At 41.9% G+C, this 19,168-nt stretch overlaps 1 protein-coding gene across 2 annotated transcripts in view; it reads right to left on the bottom strand.

Annotated features, from left to right (window-relative positions):
• The window catches only part of wdr7 (WD repeat domain 7), a 113,945-nt gene that overhangs the window by 30,108 nt on the left and 64,669 nt on the right, over window positions 1-19,168 (bottom strand). For both annotated transcript variants that reach the window (XM_084035283.1, XM_084035284.1), the window contains one exon: window positions 6,761-6,988. In XM_084035283.1, coding sequence (XP_083891409.1) covers window positions 6,761-6,988 — 228 coding nt within the window. The remainder of the gene's footprint in view (window positions 1-6,760; window positions 6,989-19,168) is intronic.

Here is a 19,168-nt window from a genome sequence, read left to right as displayed (position 1 = left end):
ACGATCAACACAACGTGAGCAGGAGCTGAAATCAATCATGTTTTTGTTGCATACATCAATATACATACAAACAGTTGAGTATAAATGTGAGCAGTGATGCTGGGTTGAATGAACTTTGACCTCCGGTTAGCGAATTAGTACAAATCATCAAGACCGCCAACAGAAATCAATTCCACTCTGAGTTATGCAAGTCATTTGTGCTCTTCAAGCATGCACCAGTTTGATCCTGTTTGCTATCAAATCCCCTCCAAGTTTGCATCACAGCTGACCCAGAATCAGGTCCCGATCATTTAAAAACGGTGGTTTTGTTACTTTGTCGAAATCCAACATTGACAGAACGCATGTTTGGTTTTCTGGTGTGAAATCAGGGCTGTCAATCAAGTCAATCATGACACAGTGAACACGCGGATGTCAGACAGTTACCATGGTAACCCAAAGCAGTGGTTGACTTTTTGGTGTCACTGGCAGGCTAACCTGCAAAAAGTAGCTGGGAGACAAAGACAAAAATGTATTGATGCTACGTATCACAATGGAAATACATTTATTGTAGAAAAACAATAAAAGCAATAATGACTACGGTCAGCTTTTATTTTGGGGCGGTTTAAATTGTATTTTGGCACATTTTAGTGATGTAAAAAGTTACTTTACAGTCCTGTTTGTTATGGATTTCTCAGCTGCTCAGTTGGGAAAATCCTCAAAAGAAAACATAATTTACCTTCAAACAGTGTGTGCAATTTTCCAACATGTTTGGTGATGTACCAGCTTTCCTTTTTGAATTTTCTATCTTAAATTATTGAATAATTTATATATTTAAAACACAAAGACTAACAGCTTCAAGTTAGAAAGGACTGCCAAAAACATTGTTTCTTAAAAAACAGCCTTCTTTGAAAATAAAAAAATAAAGAAATCCCTGATCTTTTTAGAAATATACAAAAAAGAAAGTAATGATTGAAACATGCTACAGGCGGTATCTGTTAACATTCCTGTTTGTGTCTGTGTTAAAATATGATAACCGCTATTTATTTTTTACTTAGAGGCCGTCTGATAGGAAATCAACTTAACGTTAGTTCCAAATAAGCTGATAATCAATAAATAAACTGGGGATGTGACCGCGTGGGAGGACGGGGCGGGCCTGCAGCATGATCTGGGGGTCGTGGGGCAAAAGGTCACCAGTGAGATTCAAACCCCTGATATTGTTAAAGCGCGGAGACGTACTCTTCCTCGGGTCAATCCAGCAGGGCCTCCGCCAACGCACGACGGGCCTCGGAGTTCAAAGTTCACCGCTGTGAGCAGTGACAGTGGGTGGGCAGGTGTGTGTGTGTGTGTGTGTGTGTGTGTGATGGACATGATGGAGGTTTAATCTCACAGCCACATTTGCACATAGAAGCTTTTGTGTGTGTGTGTGTGTGTGTGTGTGTGTGTGTGTGTTTTGTACTCCACTATTAAAGATGGCCGTTAACAATCAGTGCCCTAATTGGCCGGATGGAGATTCAAATTTACAAGCCCTGCCGTCGGAGCAGGGAGGGAGAGAGGCCCGGACTCGGGACCGTTTCTCACGGTGGACATCTCTGTTTAAAGGCAGGCCCGGACCCAAATGAACCGATAGCTATTGACAAAGCATCAGTTGGGCATAATGAGCTGTTAGTTAGAGCAGTAAACACGTCACATTAACACGGAGAGGGTGATTAGAGCCGGGGGAGGGGGGGAGGGAGGAATAAAGGAGGGAAGAGAAGGCCGAGTGTGAAATAGTGACAGATTGGTGATGTCTAAAGTTTACCAGGCCGAGTCGACCACTAACAGGCTTTCTACTTTCTTTCCTCCGTCTGCCTTGCTCCCCCCTCTCTCCCCCCCTCTCTCTCCCTCTCTCCCCCCCTCTCTCCCTCTCTCTCCCACTGTTTGAGCTTAAATGAGAGGTGAAGGTAAATCAATGTTGGGGACTTGGTTAGTGGATGAGAGGCCGATCGCACTCGCTGCAGGGAGAACAAATTAAAAAAACGCTGCAAAAGGAGGAACAATAAGAGCCGGTTTGAGTGAGAGAGAGATGCTGTGTCTATTGTGAATAAAGGATACAAATATAGAGCCATCCTGACAGTGAAACAGATGATTTCTCCGATCTAAACTTGGAGAGCTTTTAATACAGAGAAGGCTAAAATGATCAGAAAACATCTGAAAATGAATGTTGACGATGTTTAATTAAAGTGATCTCAGCCTCTGTATTCACTCGTCTCTCCTGCCATCACCATTAAAAGGTATTCACTAAAATAATGTTTCCCTTACTTATCACTTCAGATTTGAGTTATAGAAAATGTATCTCAAACAAATAGAAGCAAAATGTATTAAAATCCTAAAAAAAATAACATAATTAAAGCATCATTATGCTAGGTGTTGTTAAAGTGAGCATCCAGGTTCCTCTTTACTGATCATTAGATTTTCTTTACCCAAAGCAGAGTTTTAATTGACACTCATTCAGTGAAGTAAACACATGGAGGCTACATAAGGCTCAGGCAAGGTGGAGCTAACTAGACAGCACTGACTGATTCAATGATTAATGCAGGACCAGACTGACTGTGCAGAGACAATAGTATGAAAACCTAAAAAAATTCAACAAAATGAGCAACTTATATTTGTTCACTGTTAAAAGAGAGAAAAAATAATGACGAGAATGTGTTGTTTACTGCTGTTGCATGGATATTAGGATAGTCGGTGGTGCTTATTCTCCAGAGAGGGAGAAGGCGCTATGAGATGTTGGAATTAAAAGAGCTCACGGTTCACTTTCCGTCACCTGCTTGCCCCTGTTCAATTTTCTATGATAGAAAACAAAACTCCATTTCCAATCTGCTCTCATGAATGTTTTAAAATGCCACCGTTCACGGTGAACAGGCCTCAGAGGGCACTTGAGGTATTTTGACATTTACCGCGAGCATTACAGTCCAGAGATGATACACAGATGTACAGTTTGTCTCTTTTATCCTGTCCAATCACATCCTCCCATCCGTCTGTCCTCCCTTAAGCACAACCCCCCCCCCCCTCGCCATATGAAAACATCAATCTATACTATGCTGTATGGACTACTGTACCCTCCCTCTCTCTAGGTGGACAGCTCTCATTCATCACACACACACAGCGCTGTATACCAACAACACCGATCCATCTTTCAATTTCATAACGGAGGGAGGAGAAGGGGGAGATGGAGAGTGGAAGGAGGGAGAAAAACAACAAACTGAATGAGAGCTGGAGAAGAAAAAAAAAAGAAAAAAGAGAAGAGAGCCAAAGGAGCGCAGAGGCAGTAATGAAAGCAGCGTAACATGAGAAAGAACCCGAATATAAAAAGTGTCCTCCACCACAGGCTTTTTACCGTCACAGGTTATTGTGTGCTGGAGCTTCATATTAAGTAATAACATGTTTTACGGGGTTCAGCCTTTCAGAGGGGTCAGTTAGAAGAGCAGTTTGCTCTCAGGAGTCAGGGGGGGGTTTAAAGGGGCAGCCTCCTCAGTTAACTGATGAATACAAGCAGCAGAGCGGCACCCTTACTGGATCTGGACCCATCTGGATTCTGGTGTGAGGCGGTTAACAAAGTTAGCTTCATAATTCAGGGTCAACTTTACAACTAAATGTTCGGAATCTGAGTAGCTGCCTGCATTGATAGCGAGGCTGTGGTCCCGACCTGTCAATCACCAGGTAGCCTCGCCCTTAAACAAAGCGATTGAGCCTATAAACTCATGCTCATAATGTTTACCGACAATGTATAGACTTCCAGAGGAGTCGCCCCCTGATGGCCAGCAGAGAGAATGCACGTTTAAAGCACTTCAGCCTTGGCTTCACTCTTCAGATCTGGAGGTCGCCGCCTGCTCTGACCAGATGTGACTCATGGCTGTCAGGAATAATGGCAGGAGGAGCATGATGTCACAGCCTCGAAATCTTAGTAAAGGCGGGCTTGAATTTGACATGGGAGACTGTTTGTTTCCCATATCCACTCCCCGGGACATGAAGTCAAAATGACATATCTCAGGGCAAGCTGCCCAAGCCTCCTACAGCTTTCCAAATAAACATGATCAATCACTTGTCTCGGAGGCTGACTGAAAGTGAACACAGAAAGAAGCTGCCTGGAACGGCCATTATGGCGAGCTGCATGGTGATCTGCATCTGGGTCAACTTCCCAGCTGACCTGACTCTCTGCAGCAGAAGTTTTCCTTTCAGTCGGCCGTGGAGAGCAGCAGCAGCTTCCTGTGGTAGTGTGTTGTCTTTCAGCCTCTGTGTGTCTCCTTGGCTGCATACTGCTTACAATACAGTACTACTCGTCAGCCTCGCACATCTTACTATAGAGCAAGGGATCTCTGTATATGTGGATGTGTGATGTGTGTCTTCACACTTGGCGGGTGTATTGCTGGGGTGTTGGAGGTGGTGGAAAAACAATCAGAAATTTGAAACAGCTGGGAAAATATAGAAATTTCAGATTGGTTGCGGATAGGCAATGAGATCACTTTCAAATTGCATTGTGATTCATTTGCATAACATTTATTTTTGGGGGACTGAAAAAAACCTTCTCGCATCTTCTTGACCTCGTCATTTTAGTCTGCTTTGCTGCAGCGAGACTTTCTGGCATCTAATGTCACATCCAACCATTCCCTCAACAACTGAAATAATAAACGTCTTCCTTTGCTTATATTCAGCTGCAGGGTTTCGAGAACATGCAGCACAAACTCACATTAAATCATGATTATCAGCTGGATCCGACTGGTACGAGCAAACTTCATGTTAAATAGCAAGAGGCTTACAAATAAAATAGTGATCTTGCATGAAGCTTGTTGTTTTAAGGTGACAAACATCGATGTATTTCTCAAGATTTGGGTCTTTTGCCTTTTCCACTGCATGGTGCAGCACGGCTCTAAGGAAGCTAAGCTTATCCGGCTATGACCTAAGGCTACTCCACTACCCAGCATGCTCCTGGCTGTCTGATGTTGCAGGAAAATAAGATGGATGACAGAAGACTTGAGGCTAACCAGCAACGGAAGGTCACTGACTGTTGGTCCCCCAGACCTGGATCCATCGTGGATCCTGGATCAAGCTGACCTTGACGGGCGGACTATGAGTCGCAAAAATGAGGTATTAGTCTTGTTAACATATTCTTTGATTTCTGTTTCAAATACGAATGTTTCAAGTTATATATTGTATTCTATTGGGGCAAAGTTCTTGTGGGACTGCTTGATGGTAAGACAACATGACTTGTGAAGTTTGATTTATCATATTGTGTGAAAATAAGTATCATACAGGATCATGTTGTCCAGTGATACCCAGCCAGAGGAGTCTGTGAAAGTTATAATAGGGTGGAGGGAGCTCTACTCAAGGGGATCAATTAAAATCTTGAGTTGTTTTCATCTGATGACATGGTTGGGGTTCTCTGGGGTTTCTCTGTGTGTGTGTGAGACCAAACAGGTGAGCTGACCACTGTGTACAGGACCAACATCACGCTCCACAGTCTATCAGTGGGAGTACAGGCTCTGTCGCTGGGCGGATGGCCCCAAAGGCAGCCAATCAGAGCTCAGGGGCAGCAGGACGGAAGAGCGGCTCTGCTTAGTGCAGGTTTGATGCCCACCAAGGTCCAACGCTGCAGGCACAGCATGGCGCAGGGCTGGGCCCGGCAAGTGTGTGCGAGTGTGTGTGGAAGTGAGTGCCAAGCTCCTTAAGGTGTCAAGCTTGGTGGGTGAAAATCAATCCCATCTCTCCCCTCACCTCTAATCCAACGCTGAAGTTTCTACTTTGTCAGTTTTGTAGTTTTGAGTTTGGGGGGGGGGGGGGGGAAACAGATTCTGGACCAAAACAGGAACCACTGAACAGTTCCGTGTCTGTCTTCAGGGGAGAGTCTTGTATGCACATGAACATATCTGGAGATTTGGTCACAAACCCAAAGGCTGCTTTTAAGGGTCAGGGGATCACCAAAGTTACTGGGATCGATTCACTAGTGACTAAGGACGTCGACCAAAGTTCATGGCAACAACATCCAACAGTTGTCAAGGTATTCTCTCAAAGCAAAACCTCATGGTGGTGCTGGTGAAATCTCTAGGGGACCATGACTGGCAGTCCACCCAACCGACAACACCATCCCTTCAGCCGGGTGTCGGTACTTGATACCTTTATAGTATCGATCACAATAATCCAGTACCAAGTACCTACCAAGTAGTACAAAACACAACCTGCATTCAATCTTTTTAGACCCAAATCTACAAAACAATAACTATTTTTCTTACAGCCAATCACAGCAAGCATTCTTTGATTTAATGCGATGGTCATGATGTGATTGACCAGCTATCTCGTACAGTCTGTTGAGTAACAAAACGTAAAGTACAGCGACATAACATTGAAAATAAATGTGGTGCTAGCCCTTTATGCTACTGAACGCTTCCATTCACATGATGGGTATCAAATTAATTCAAATCAGATGAGGAAATCCATTGTTTCGGTTTCACTTCAAGGGTACCTGTATCGTCCTTTTTAAAGGACACCCAGGCAACATGTTACACCTCTAGTGTGGCAAAAAAAAAAAAGAACAATGGGGAACGCTTGTTGGCCAATACCTGTTCTAAACTGCAGCAAAGCAAGCCAGATGACACAGAAACAGACCCAATCACATCCAGGAACATACATAAAATGAGAACGATACCCTGGTGCATCCTGGGACGCTTCCCTCCATGCCTACCTCAGTACGCAAAATACATTTGTTGATCAAAGAGTGTGAATATGGTAATGTCATGTCTGTACGTACATGTGTGTCTGGCCAGTGAGTAGTTGGACGACCCTCCGCTGGTCAGCCCGAAGCCCTCAGGCGCCTGTCCGCCGGCTCGGGCCCGCGCCAAACCCTTTGAAGGTTCAATCTCCGCTCCAAACTCGGCCCCGATGACCCCCAGCAGCACGATGGCGGTGGCTTGTTTACGGCGCTCCTCGTACGAGTTGGAGATCTTCTTGGCATTCGGTGGAAGGTTGGACAGACAGCCTGGTAGACGGAGGGAGAAAGGTTAGTTTGATCATCATTTAGTCACTTATTTCTATACATAAGTCAAATGATGACAGCGTCTTGTGATCTGAGCGAACTCCATCCACAGGAAAGAAGTTGAACTCTCGTATTATTTACAAAGCAACCATGAACTCTCAGACATTCTTGTGCATTCCACTGTATTACTTAGCTTTATTTTATATTAATTATGTAAAACTTCATATTTTGACCAAAGCATTTTAATCCAAAATTACCAAGGTCAAGACAGAGTTTTCACGCCCAACAACCCACATTTTTAGGCTTCTTCAGCAACATTGTGACAAGGGGTTCAAATCCATATCATTTGCAGTGAGGCCCCTGCTGATGCACCCCCACAAATGTATTTAAAATGTACACCATGAGTTCTCATTAAATATAGCAGAGATTAATACAGTATCTTATATTACAGTAAAATACAGTTCATAGAAGCACTCCTCATAACCACAACACTCTTATTAAACTTGTATATGACTTTGAGATGGATGCACTATTGTAAGGTCTAAATATATATTATGTAAAAATGATTAAAAAAAAAATTCAAACGTATCAATATTATTGTTCAATTGAAAAAATACACATCATACAAATGCAATTTTTCAGAACTCTCCCACAACCGCCTTTGCATTTCAAATCCTTTGAAACCAAATGCTGAATATTATATAACATAATTTAGATGGCAGTTCACTGAATAACATGGTTAATTGGGGGCCTGTTTTATATTTCAACCAAACAAAAGTCTTTATATATTTGTATTTGCCTCATGTCCCAAATGTGACTCGTGTAAAACCTAAAAAACTGCCAACAGCTCCATCTAATGTCCGTCACATGATACGGAAACGTCTTTAAGATGTAAATCTGCGGGACCTTAAACACCAATCTGACCTGGAAATACTGCACTTTATTGGTTTTTAGGTTTGAAATGTAGATAGACTGCAATTCATTTTGAAAGGTGTGGAGATGCTGTCGGTGTGTTTATGTCCCACTGACACTTTGAGAGATGTTGCAGCTGAATAGTGTGGGGGACCCCCGCTCCCGTCTCTTTCTTTTTCTTCCTTTTCACGGTGAAAGGTGGTTAAAAAAAACAGCAGGCCTGTGAGTCTCCAGTGAGCCGATAACAAATGAACAGGCACACTTCTATTGTCCTGGTATTAACCATTACTTACACACACACACGCGCGCAGGGACACACACACGCCTTTGTCCTGCTGAAAGCCTTTAGTCACAGTGCAAACACACACACTTACATACAGGCGGTCATGTTCACAGACCTCTGGAAGGCTTTTGGACACGTGCAACTGGAAACCGTTTGGTGTGTGTGTGTGTGTGCATGTGCGTGTGTGGGCGTGTCTGTCCATTGTGTTCATGAAGACGACCCCAAAATAACCTCTTTTGTATGTGTGTGTGTGTGACAGGGTCTTCACAGTGGGGAACTGCTGCAGTCCTGACAGGAATACACGTTTGTGTGTGTGTGTGTGTGTGTGTGTGTGTGTGTGTGTGTGTGTGTGTGTGTGTGTGTGTGTGACCGATAAGTGTGTGCGCGTGTGTGTCTGTATGAGTAACACAGTGGGAGATGAGAGCTCCTTACACCCCTCGGATCAAAGGCCCAATAAGGACTACATAAAATCTGTGTGCACATGTAACAACCACACACAACTACACACACACACACAACTACACACACACACACACAGCCTCACCCTTGAATTTCTCTTTCTTATTTTCTCTCTCTCTGGATGAATGAGCACAGCATTGTTATGGATTTGAATTGCAGGGGAACGAGCACTCGTTTGCTCACACACACACACACACACACACACACACACACACACACACACACACACACACACACACACACACACACACACACACACACACACACACACACACACACACACACACACACACACACAGAGAGTCTGAGAGGGGTAAGGGGTTAGTGAGCACACTGGCTGTGATGAATAGAGAGAGTTACTTGTTCATTGCTGCATCTACTTCCTGTTGATTTTCACTGAGTTTTCCCTTCAAATGCTGGTATTGTTAACGTCACATGATCCTCGATGGGGGGACTGATTACTGACCACTAAAGGGTGAAAGGAGACTGTGATCTTTTAATATCGGCCAATGACTCCGATTGAAATATAATATAACGTACATATTGCGGTAAATTTAAACATGAGTTGACTGTAGGGGAAGTGCATCATATCTCCGTGCATCTTGGGAGGATTCTTTCCTCCTCCAGGTGGAATGCTTTGTTCAACCAAACAATGCAGATTTACACTTTACTTAGTTTAACCACAGGATCATTTGTGTTTATTCGCCTCACTAGTGCTGGACGCACCACAGAAAAAGGATGTAACTACACAATTACTAAAAAGTCAGAAGTCACAGGTTTGTTAGGCCTGTCTGTAAGCCTGTCACGGCTTTTAAAATGCTTGTTTTCTGAATGGAGTCTGGATTGATGGGTGCTAGGCTATGCTAACATTGTAGCTGTTCCATCAACACTCCAAATAAGGTCATCTACACATAACTATGGCTGCTTCATTATGAATACGCTGTGGTCTTATTGTGAATGTTAGATGTGGAGCATATGAATTGCCCTGTGTGGGATCCAAAGATCACAATCTACAAAAAATACAAATGTTATGGACCCAGGACAGGTCCGTCCTCTCTTCCTGTGTGGTTCAGCCTTCCATTCATCCAGAGGAAGGACCAAGTACTCTATCATGTCAAATCGTCTCGGTTGAAAGAAATGCTGCGCTTCCCAAACATTTTGATGGAGGTGTGTTCTCACGCCATTGCATACCTGAGAGCACAAGTGTGATTCAAAAAGAAATATGTATTTTTTTTATTTAGTTATAATAGTTTGTCCGCTATGAGTTAGTTTCTCGTGCCCCCTCCCCCCCATATTTCCATATTATATCCTGGTGCTTTTTATAATGAGATTGCTGTAGCCAGCTGTCATTTGGAAAAAGGCCCAGCGGCCAGCTCTGATAAATGGATTACAGATGGCATCCATCCCCGGGCCAGACTGGGCCAGTAGATAACAGAATTAGAGATAAACTCCCAACCAGAATCACTAAAAAGTTGAGATTTACGGAGAGAGAGAGAGAGGAAGCAAAGAGAGGGATGAGAGGCAGATTAAGGCAGAAGGAAGCAGTGCCGGTTACGTTTCACAGACATTTAAAAACCTAAACCTTTTAACAACACGCATGCTTGATATTCCCGTCTAAACCCACTTCTTGGTAGATTAACGGAGGAGAGGAAAGGATGCGACCACAGATAACAAACACTAACTCTTCCTTCTGGCTCCTGATTGGATGGGCACCCCTGCTGGGCTGTCATTGGTCTTCACTTCTGATATTTAAAAATGCACCAAAATCAGTTTCTGAAGAAACGGTGTTGAGAGGAGAAACAGATTGTGCTGCTGCAGAAACATATTTGGTTTTCTAACACCTAACCTGTCAAGTAGACTGAAGAGGTGGCATCATCATGTACTTTAACCATGTTTTAACCTCATATTCCATTTGGATATTCTGAATTAGACGTGATTCTAAATGGAGCATTTTCCAATAAAGAAACGTGTGATATCTTGATGTTATTCCTTTGGACATGTATACAGCTCGTTTGCATCTCAGTTGGGGTTTTTACGTCACTTTGTGTCACACGGCCTCTTTCCTTTTTCAGAAAAAGGTCAAAAAGCGGATTATTTGGTGCACGTAGGTGTTGTAAACTGGTCTGGCACTAATCTGTTAAACTGGATTCTGGATGTTTTCTGGACCGACCTCATCTTTGTATGATCCACAGAACACTACTGAACCAAGACAAAAGTTTCATGCCTTTAGATCTAAAAACACAACTTATAATAAACTATTTAATTTAAAAAGAAACCGGATACTACAATTTACAACTTAACTTGATATATATTTTTTTTAAATCCAGGATCAAATTCCTACTGTTGAGCCAAAAAATACTGTAATGATAACTCGAGGCAAGCGTGACGTCCGCTGGAGTGTCTTCATTTTATTACATTTTTTGTTCAAGGAATTAGGAATACATCCCCACTTAGTCTTATTCTCATAACAGTGTCCATTCTGATTATGGGTCATGCTATAATTATTACAACCCCTACAATGCACTCAAAGCCTTCCAGGACATGTTGTATATTTAATATAAATATTTCCATGCTGAAGCATGTTGGAATTTTCTTACAGGTTCAAACTATGAACCTTATTTTAGGATCTCAAAGGTACCAAATAAGACGGGACACATGTAAGAAAACTAAGCGGACACACAGGTAATGAGGTCTTTTGTAGACTGAACCTTCGGCATTTGAGAGACGTGAGCTTTCCTGCAAACGGCGGTCAGGTAGCGTCGCTACCTGCAGCCTCTCGGCCCTTGTGGACAGACTGATTGACTTTTGAAGCCTATCGATCTGCTTCCTTCACGACCGGCAGATCTATTATAATGACATTGTATCTAAATCCTATTTGTTGGCCAACCTGCTCCCAAACATAACCCAATAAACTAAAGAGGGACGGTGGAGCTCGCCTCAGCTCGGCTAAATCTTCATAAAAACCACCGACGGATCGGGATAAAAAGGCTTTCTGACTGAAATGTCATTATCCATAAAGGAAGGAATCTATTAAAAAGAGGGCAGGCCGGTGTAATGCAACAACCTGTGGAGTCCACGCAATCACTGTAAAGATATGGACGTGTCAGAAGAGCAGAAGAGCACACTTTCAACTCTTTCACCTTTAAGAAAAAAGTTGAAATAGTCTTCTTCATCAGCGCAATGTTTTATTTGTTTTACATATATATTTTTACTGTTTTGCTTTAAGTTTCGGCATAATCGAGAGTGTCGAATGGGATTGAATGACAAGAGTGACGTGGACAGGAGGGGTGATGGTGTGAGAAAAGGAGGATGAAATAAAAGAAAATAAGAGGAAGGATGGCAAACGAGGGAGCAGTGAAGGATGGGCTATAGAAGAGGTAAGGTGGGATGGGAGAAAGAAAAGGCGAGAAGGAACAGAAAAAAACAAAGAAAGACAAAATAGAGGGATGATGGAGAGACAAAGGAAGACAGGAGGATGTGAGAAATGGACTGAAAGAAAGCATGAAACTGATTTCTTTGTTTGAAGAAGAGTAATCAATATAGCAGCATGCACACACACACACACACACACACACACACACACACACACACACACACACACACACACACACACACACACACACACACACACACACACACACACACACACACACACACACACACACACACACACACACACACACACACACACTAATGATTAGGGTGAGCTCTCTACCAATTAACTTCAAGATCAAAACAACCTGCTGTCCAGATAATAAAGCTGCTCATTTATCCTCAGTATTTAATTTAGTGACACATTAAACAGATAAAACAGTGACTGTATTCAGAAGAGCAAACTGATGTATTTTCATACGAAGTGTGACATAAAAGTGAGTATGTAGTGCATGGCATGTGCATCTCGTGTACGTGGAATAATGGAATAATGATTTATAATAGATGAGCAAGAATATTTAAGTAAGAGACATGAGTCTACTGGACATACTCAACGGCCCCAAAATGCATTTCGGCCATTCAGACTGCATAATGGCGGAGTGCGAGGCAGAAGCGGGCGACGACCTCCGGTTCTGAGGAGTGAAGTTTGTGTTGAAATTGGCAGGAGGATATCCAGTAACGTTAGCTGTTAGCAGTTAGTGGGCAGCACAGTGCTGCTTGGCTAAATGACAGAGCTAAATAGCACAACATATGGAGGTCACAACGAGTTATATGACGATGCATTCAAGCTCTATTCAGCAGAAATGAGTAAGGTCAATTATGACATTATTGCGATGTAATAAAATGTAATTTGTAAAATGTGTTGGGCTTTTCGAGGAGAAACTTGAGGCATGATTTATAATAAATTCACAAAAAACATGATGAAAAAATAACAATAGAGTGTAACTACAAAATATTGAGTTATATTTAACTGAGTCCATAATTAATTTGATCTGAATGCTGCAAAGGAAAATATTCAAATTTTGATTGTAATCTTGATGGCAATACAAATCAATCCGTCTGTTATAATTGTACCACCTAGCCCCACCAGAAATATAAGAGAGAAATGTCTACAAATAAATTACAGTCCTGTCCTACGAAAAACTGTATATATACCGTTTTCTACTAAACCTGCTGAGGAAATCAAACCAACAACCTTCTCAACCCTCCTCTTTCAAACTGCAGCCCCACTGTCTTCCCATGATGCACCCCAACCCTCCATTGGTAATCAATTGGAGACTGGTAAAACCTGATCACCAGGGACTGAGGGAGGGGATCAATAGCAGCAGGAAACTGATGTGAGAACGAAGGAGGTAGAAAGAAAAGTGAACGACAGCCAGTAAAATGCTGAAAGAGAAGATTCAGTCGAAAGGGCAAAATGTTTACACAAGAATTTAAAAAAAAACAGACAAACAGAACTCTGAAGGCCTCCAGCAAAGCCTTCAAATGTCTCGGGATCAAGAAGTAGTTCCATAAAACAAAGGGGTGGGGGGAGGGAGGGGAGTCGGGGGGTAAACGCCGTCCTTACAGAAAATGTCAGGAGACAGAAAATCTGGGAAATAATTGAAAAACACAATTAAGTTGATAGAGAAAAAAGATTTGAGTCCTGAAACGGTGGCTGCCCTTCCAACCGGCCCGAGTCCACCTGAAGGTTAAGTGTATTTTACTGTCTTAAGACACAGACGGGGGAGCTATCTGCAGTTGCTGGAAACACAGCGCTTCAATTAGATGGTACGGAGGGGGGGGGGGGGGGGGTCGCCATTAGATACCACAAAACAAGAGACCATACAACTCCAATCTACTGGTTCTACTACAACTACTGGTCCTGTGGATCATCAAGCAATGTTCAGATCCATTATCCTCCTTCACAGCAGCTATTACGTTCAGTCACTGTGCAAAATATCTTCTGTAAATCAGAGTTAAACGTTATTTCGAGGAAAGACGAGGTCTATATCATGACCTCATCATTTCTGAATTCATTAATTATTTATTAGTAAGAGAGTGTTTTTTATTTCACCCCTTCAATAAGTGATTCAGGGCCAGCCCTTTAAATGTGAAAGTCTGTCCCTGACACACTGAGGGAGTCATGGAGTAATGCCATGGGTCAGTCGAGTGTTTCCTCATTAGCCGTTACTCTTTCAAAATAAATAGGCGTAAACGGTACTCAATTACGTCCTTTGGGGGCTTTTACAGCTGCGCCTCTTATTCCACATCTACGGCACTCTAACTGCTGCTTTTGCATACTACTGTCTGAAGGCTTAAACAACAATATGACCACATTTTAAGCACGTGATCCAGAATCGGTCCTGCTGGGCTTCCTCTTTGTTTTGATACGTGGCATGATGTGGGGTGAGGCTTAGTCCCGCCCCTTCTGATGGATCACCATGGGATATTATTTTGGAAAACACGCTAGTCAAAAGCAAGAGACAAATAATTGTTTGATCCCGTTTAAATTGTATCATGAATTTCACATATGCTTGTCAATCAAAAAAAAAAAAAAAGAAAATAGCATTTTGTAGTATAATTGTTGAAGTATAAGACGTAATGAGAAAGATGTAATGTGGAATCTGTCTCTGAAGCTAGGATGTCTGTGTGCTCGGTACCAGGATGTAACGTGACTCACGCTAACAGCAGGTCAGCTAAGATAGCTAGCTAGCTAGCAAGACAAGCTAACGGTGGTGTTGGTGAGGTACTTTTGCTTGTCACATGAGATGTAGTTTGACAAACTGAGACATTCTTGCAAAATCTTAAAATTTTAAAAACTGTATTTGTCTAATTCATGGTACATATCAAAGGGGATCAGAAAATTGACTAGGACGTTGATTAGGTTACATATTTCTTTTCACCAAATAGGGTCTCATGGGGAACAATGGAAGGGGCGTGAGCTTGCTAGCGTGTTAGAGGCTAGCTCTCCAGCTAAGGTCAAATTCATTTGCCTTTACATTAATTAGCTCACATATATACTTGGCACAAACATGCGTGAATGACACTTGGAACATGTTTTTTCTTTGATAAATCTCTCTATTGCCCTTAAAACTATATCAGACAGAGATCTTTTCAAAACTCTGCAAGTGTTACTTTGTCTTTTAGTCATTATTTTTGCACTGTCAACATGTTTTGTCATCATGTATAACATTGATTTATTTTCTTTCCCTATACGTTTCAATACAGTGATGCAGGACAGATGCACTTTCCTTCGGTGACACCAACCCCCCAATCACATTAACTTTGCACTAATTCAGTACAACAGTATGGGAGCACTGATAGGTGATATTGCAAGCCTGAGGTCTTATTTTTCTACCCTCTGTTATCAATTATGTGTTTATTTTACAGTTTAATTTGCGATGAGACAGGTTTTAATACCACCAATATTTTCGTCACTCCGCGGCTGTCAAATTCAGGCTGTTAATGGAGCGGCCTGAAAAATGGCTCTGGATGTTAATTTCCCTAATGCAGAGACAGTGCACGGCCTCCATTACGCCACTTCTTCATAAAGAAGGAATTACTTTTATTAAAGCCACCACGGCTTAGTCGCTCTCTCCTCTCGCTCAAAGATGAATCAAAGCCACCTGACAGAATTAGATTCATACGGCGCCAAATGAAAAGCATTACAACTTAGAGTGAGAGGGGAAAGGATATTATCTTCCCATCACAGACAGAGAAAAACAATAGAGGGCTGGGTGGACCATGGAAGACAATACGGGACAATGACAAAATGTGTACGGAAATCCAACAAGTTATCAGGGAAAGAAAGGCTGATCATTAAAATGTATGTGGTAGAAGTGGCAGGTACAGAAGGTGGACACACAAAGCTCGAGACCTTGACAAAGGAGACCAAGGTCCATGTCCTAAGACTAAAAGTTGTAATATTTTGATACTTTGTTTGTATCATGTGCACACAAACGAGGACACAGAAAAGCAGAACACAATCTGCCTCTGTAAATGATGCAGGATTTGTTTTGAATGCATTCAATGGGTTTATTAAATTGGTTAGTGATATGAGATCATTTGTGCAGTAAGCAATGAAGATGTACAAATGACCCAGATTATGAATGTATTATGATATATGTCCAATGAATTAATGTGGGACCTCATTTACTTTACTAATTTAAATGTTGTGCATTCATTAGTGAGTGCACGGTTTGCCAATTGTAGCTTAAATTCATTCAATGACACAATACAGCGGTGGGCTTGAAGATCTGCACTCAGTGCACCTTTCTAGTTTGTAATATTTTTTTTTCAAGTACAGAAGAAATCATCTATCCTCACTGAAGTCCACACCTCTAAGTGTCAAAAAGGGCCTTCAGATCCTTAATGTGCACCAGATGCCACCAAGACCACCTTTTACACCGTGTACATGTCTTCTTCTTTTACAGAACTTCTACATTTATTTAAATCAAAGTCAGTGTCAGCACCTAACTCTATGTCCAAATGCAAAATGTTGTTCTGTTTGTGCCCACTTCTTTTTCTTAAAAAAAAAAAAAAATCAATATTATATTGTATATCATACTTGGTAGAGAGGAGAGGAACCATTTTTCATATAAAGCCATGAAATGTGACTTTCAAAGAGAGTTGTTGCTGTGTTTGATTGCTCAGAAATAGAGGAGAAACAAGGAGAAAGCTTGATGACGGATTTATAGTTTGTTGTGTCGAGTATCAAGTATTGGATCAATTCAGGATGTCTGACAGTTAATCCGACCTGATTAGACCAACAAACAGATCTCTGCGGTGAAAAGACAAATGATCGGAGAACATTCTAACTAAACTTTTGTCCTGAACTGAATCCCTGCTGATGGTAAAGCAGAAGACAGTGAAACAGAAACATTGATTGAGGTTGGTACTTTGCTTTAAATTAAAATTAAGACTTCACTTTGATAAATCCCTGCAGCGATCTGAACATATGTTGAGAAACCTGCAGCCTCTGATTCCAGTTTGACACCCGGCTGCTGCCAGTCAATCACACACACACCTCTAAAACATTGATCGGTCAATTTTTGTCTCCGTATTCAGCCCATTTATGCAGGAACCGTGGATTATTGATACTGTGCATCGTATCCTGTCCTACTTTCAGATGGCACAAAGCCCAGAAGAGCTCCATCTATGACATTGTACCAATTAAATGTTTCAAAAATGGCCGATTTGTGTTGCAGTGTGTTCATGTCACGTGGTGATTAAAACAGGGCCCTAAGATTGATTTTATCCCAAGTAAGCAGAGAAAAAACAGCTCAATCCTATCAGGGATATTTCAAGATTAGTTGAGGGCGGAGAAAATCCAGTTTATGAACAGTAAAGCATCATTTAGGACACATACCAAAAAACACACAGTTTAAAAAAGAACCGTCTCCAGTAGATTTTAGGGAAGAAAATGTATCTCCTTAATGAAAATAAATACAATAACAATAATATACTTTGGAACACATGACATCACAATGGTGAAGTTGAGATAAGATCAGATGAGATGATCCTTCATTGGTCCCACAGACGGGACGTATACTTTTAAACTAAGTTTATTTAAATTGCATTGGAACTCAACTTGACAGCATTTACAGACTTCTTAAACGTTTTCAGAAATTCAACAGTAGCAAGATGGACATAGTCCTAATAAAAACAGATATGTAAAACTACCAGTTTACAGCTGGCTTTGTTTCCACTTAAAATCAATCATAGGAGGGTTTCTATTGGCCCAACACTAAAATGGGTGGGAAAAAAGGATATGATATGTTTATTTCATCTGTGCAATGGGGGGAGAGCATGTTAATCATACAGCACATTTCTTTAAGCAACGAGTCGGCTGGTTTTTAAACCAATTAGCAAAGAAAGGCGTCAGTCAGTCGACAGTTCTGGTCCTTCAGTCAGACAGTCAATCAGGTTGCAATTAAGTCCGTTAGTAATCAAACAGCCATTCAGGCATTCAAACAGTGACCAAGAAACCCAGTCAGTAAATCACTCTTCTATCCGTCTCCATGACTCTCTCTCTCACACACACACACACACGCGCACACACACACACACACACACACACACACCCCAAGGCCAGCGCTTTATCTTTGTGACACATTCATAAACCCTGTCACACACACATACACACAGACAATCACACACACTCTGCCCATCCCCCTTCACATTATCACACTATCCTCTAAACCAGCAGGCGTGTGTGTGTGACAGAGAGACAGCTAGAATGTGCCATGTGTCATATTGTGATCCAGTGTTTAGCTTTGAAGAGAGGAGCATCTGGGAATGAATGAATGTCTTGATTCTGTAGTACCATTGTGTCCGTTTGTCTACAGGTTCTATGAGAGCCGAGTGTCAGAGTTCCAGCCTGGACCGGACATTCAGAGCCTCAGTAAAGTTCTATCATCTTTAGATCCTGTATGAAGTGGGCCATGAACTACACACATGATGGACCATTGAGCACGGTTTTTCTGCAATGAGGTCCCATGGGCATAGGTCTTTAGCCTCTCTATGCACACACATACATACACACTGGGCATGGGGCGATATGAACATTTCATGTCTAATCTAAATGTCATGAATATCCTGGCCAAAATAAATGATGATAGCAAACTAGACTTTTTTCATTTCAGTCATGTGACAATATTTACTATTATCGTCCTGATAATTGAATTCACAGATAAACTTATTCACAATAAAATCCTATAGTAATCCCTAATACACATACACCAAACTGCAATAGTATACAAAAATGTGTTGTACATCCACCTTAGGACTTGACATTTCTGTATGAAGCCAACCTGAATACATTCCTGTACATTAATAACATTTGGACAATAACTTGAGTCTGCCGTGTGTAATATAATAATATTCCCATACACCAGCTGGGTCCCTCACTGTGTGAGACAGAAGAGACACAATCACCAGAAACAATCAGAGCATTTGGAGTTGCGGCTCTGACCATTTATCTCTCCATAAGTTCAATCTCTTCGGAGGAGAAATGTGATCTGACCCAAACGACCTCCAGGCTCTGATATTAGATTAGCAGGGGAGGCTAGCGTTTCAGCTAACCAAATCACAACCGGGCTAATGACACCGTGAGG

The sequence above is a fragment of the Eutrigla gurnardus genome (assembly GCF_963514095.1).
Source record: "Eutrigla gurnardus genome assembly, chromosome: 19".
Taxonomy (NCBI): Eukaryota; Metazoa; Chordata; class Actinopteri; order Perciformes; family Triglidae; genus Eutrigla; species Eutrigla gurnardus.
Note: the sequence above shows the minus strand (reverse complement) of the source record. Positions and strands in the feature narration are given on the sequence as shown.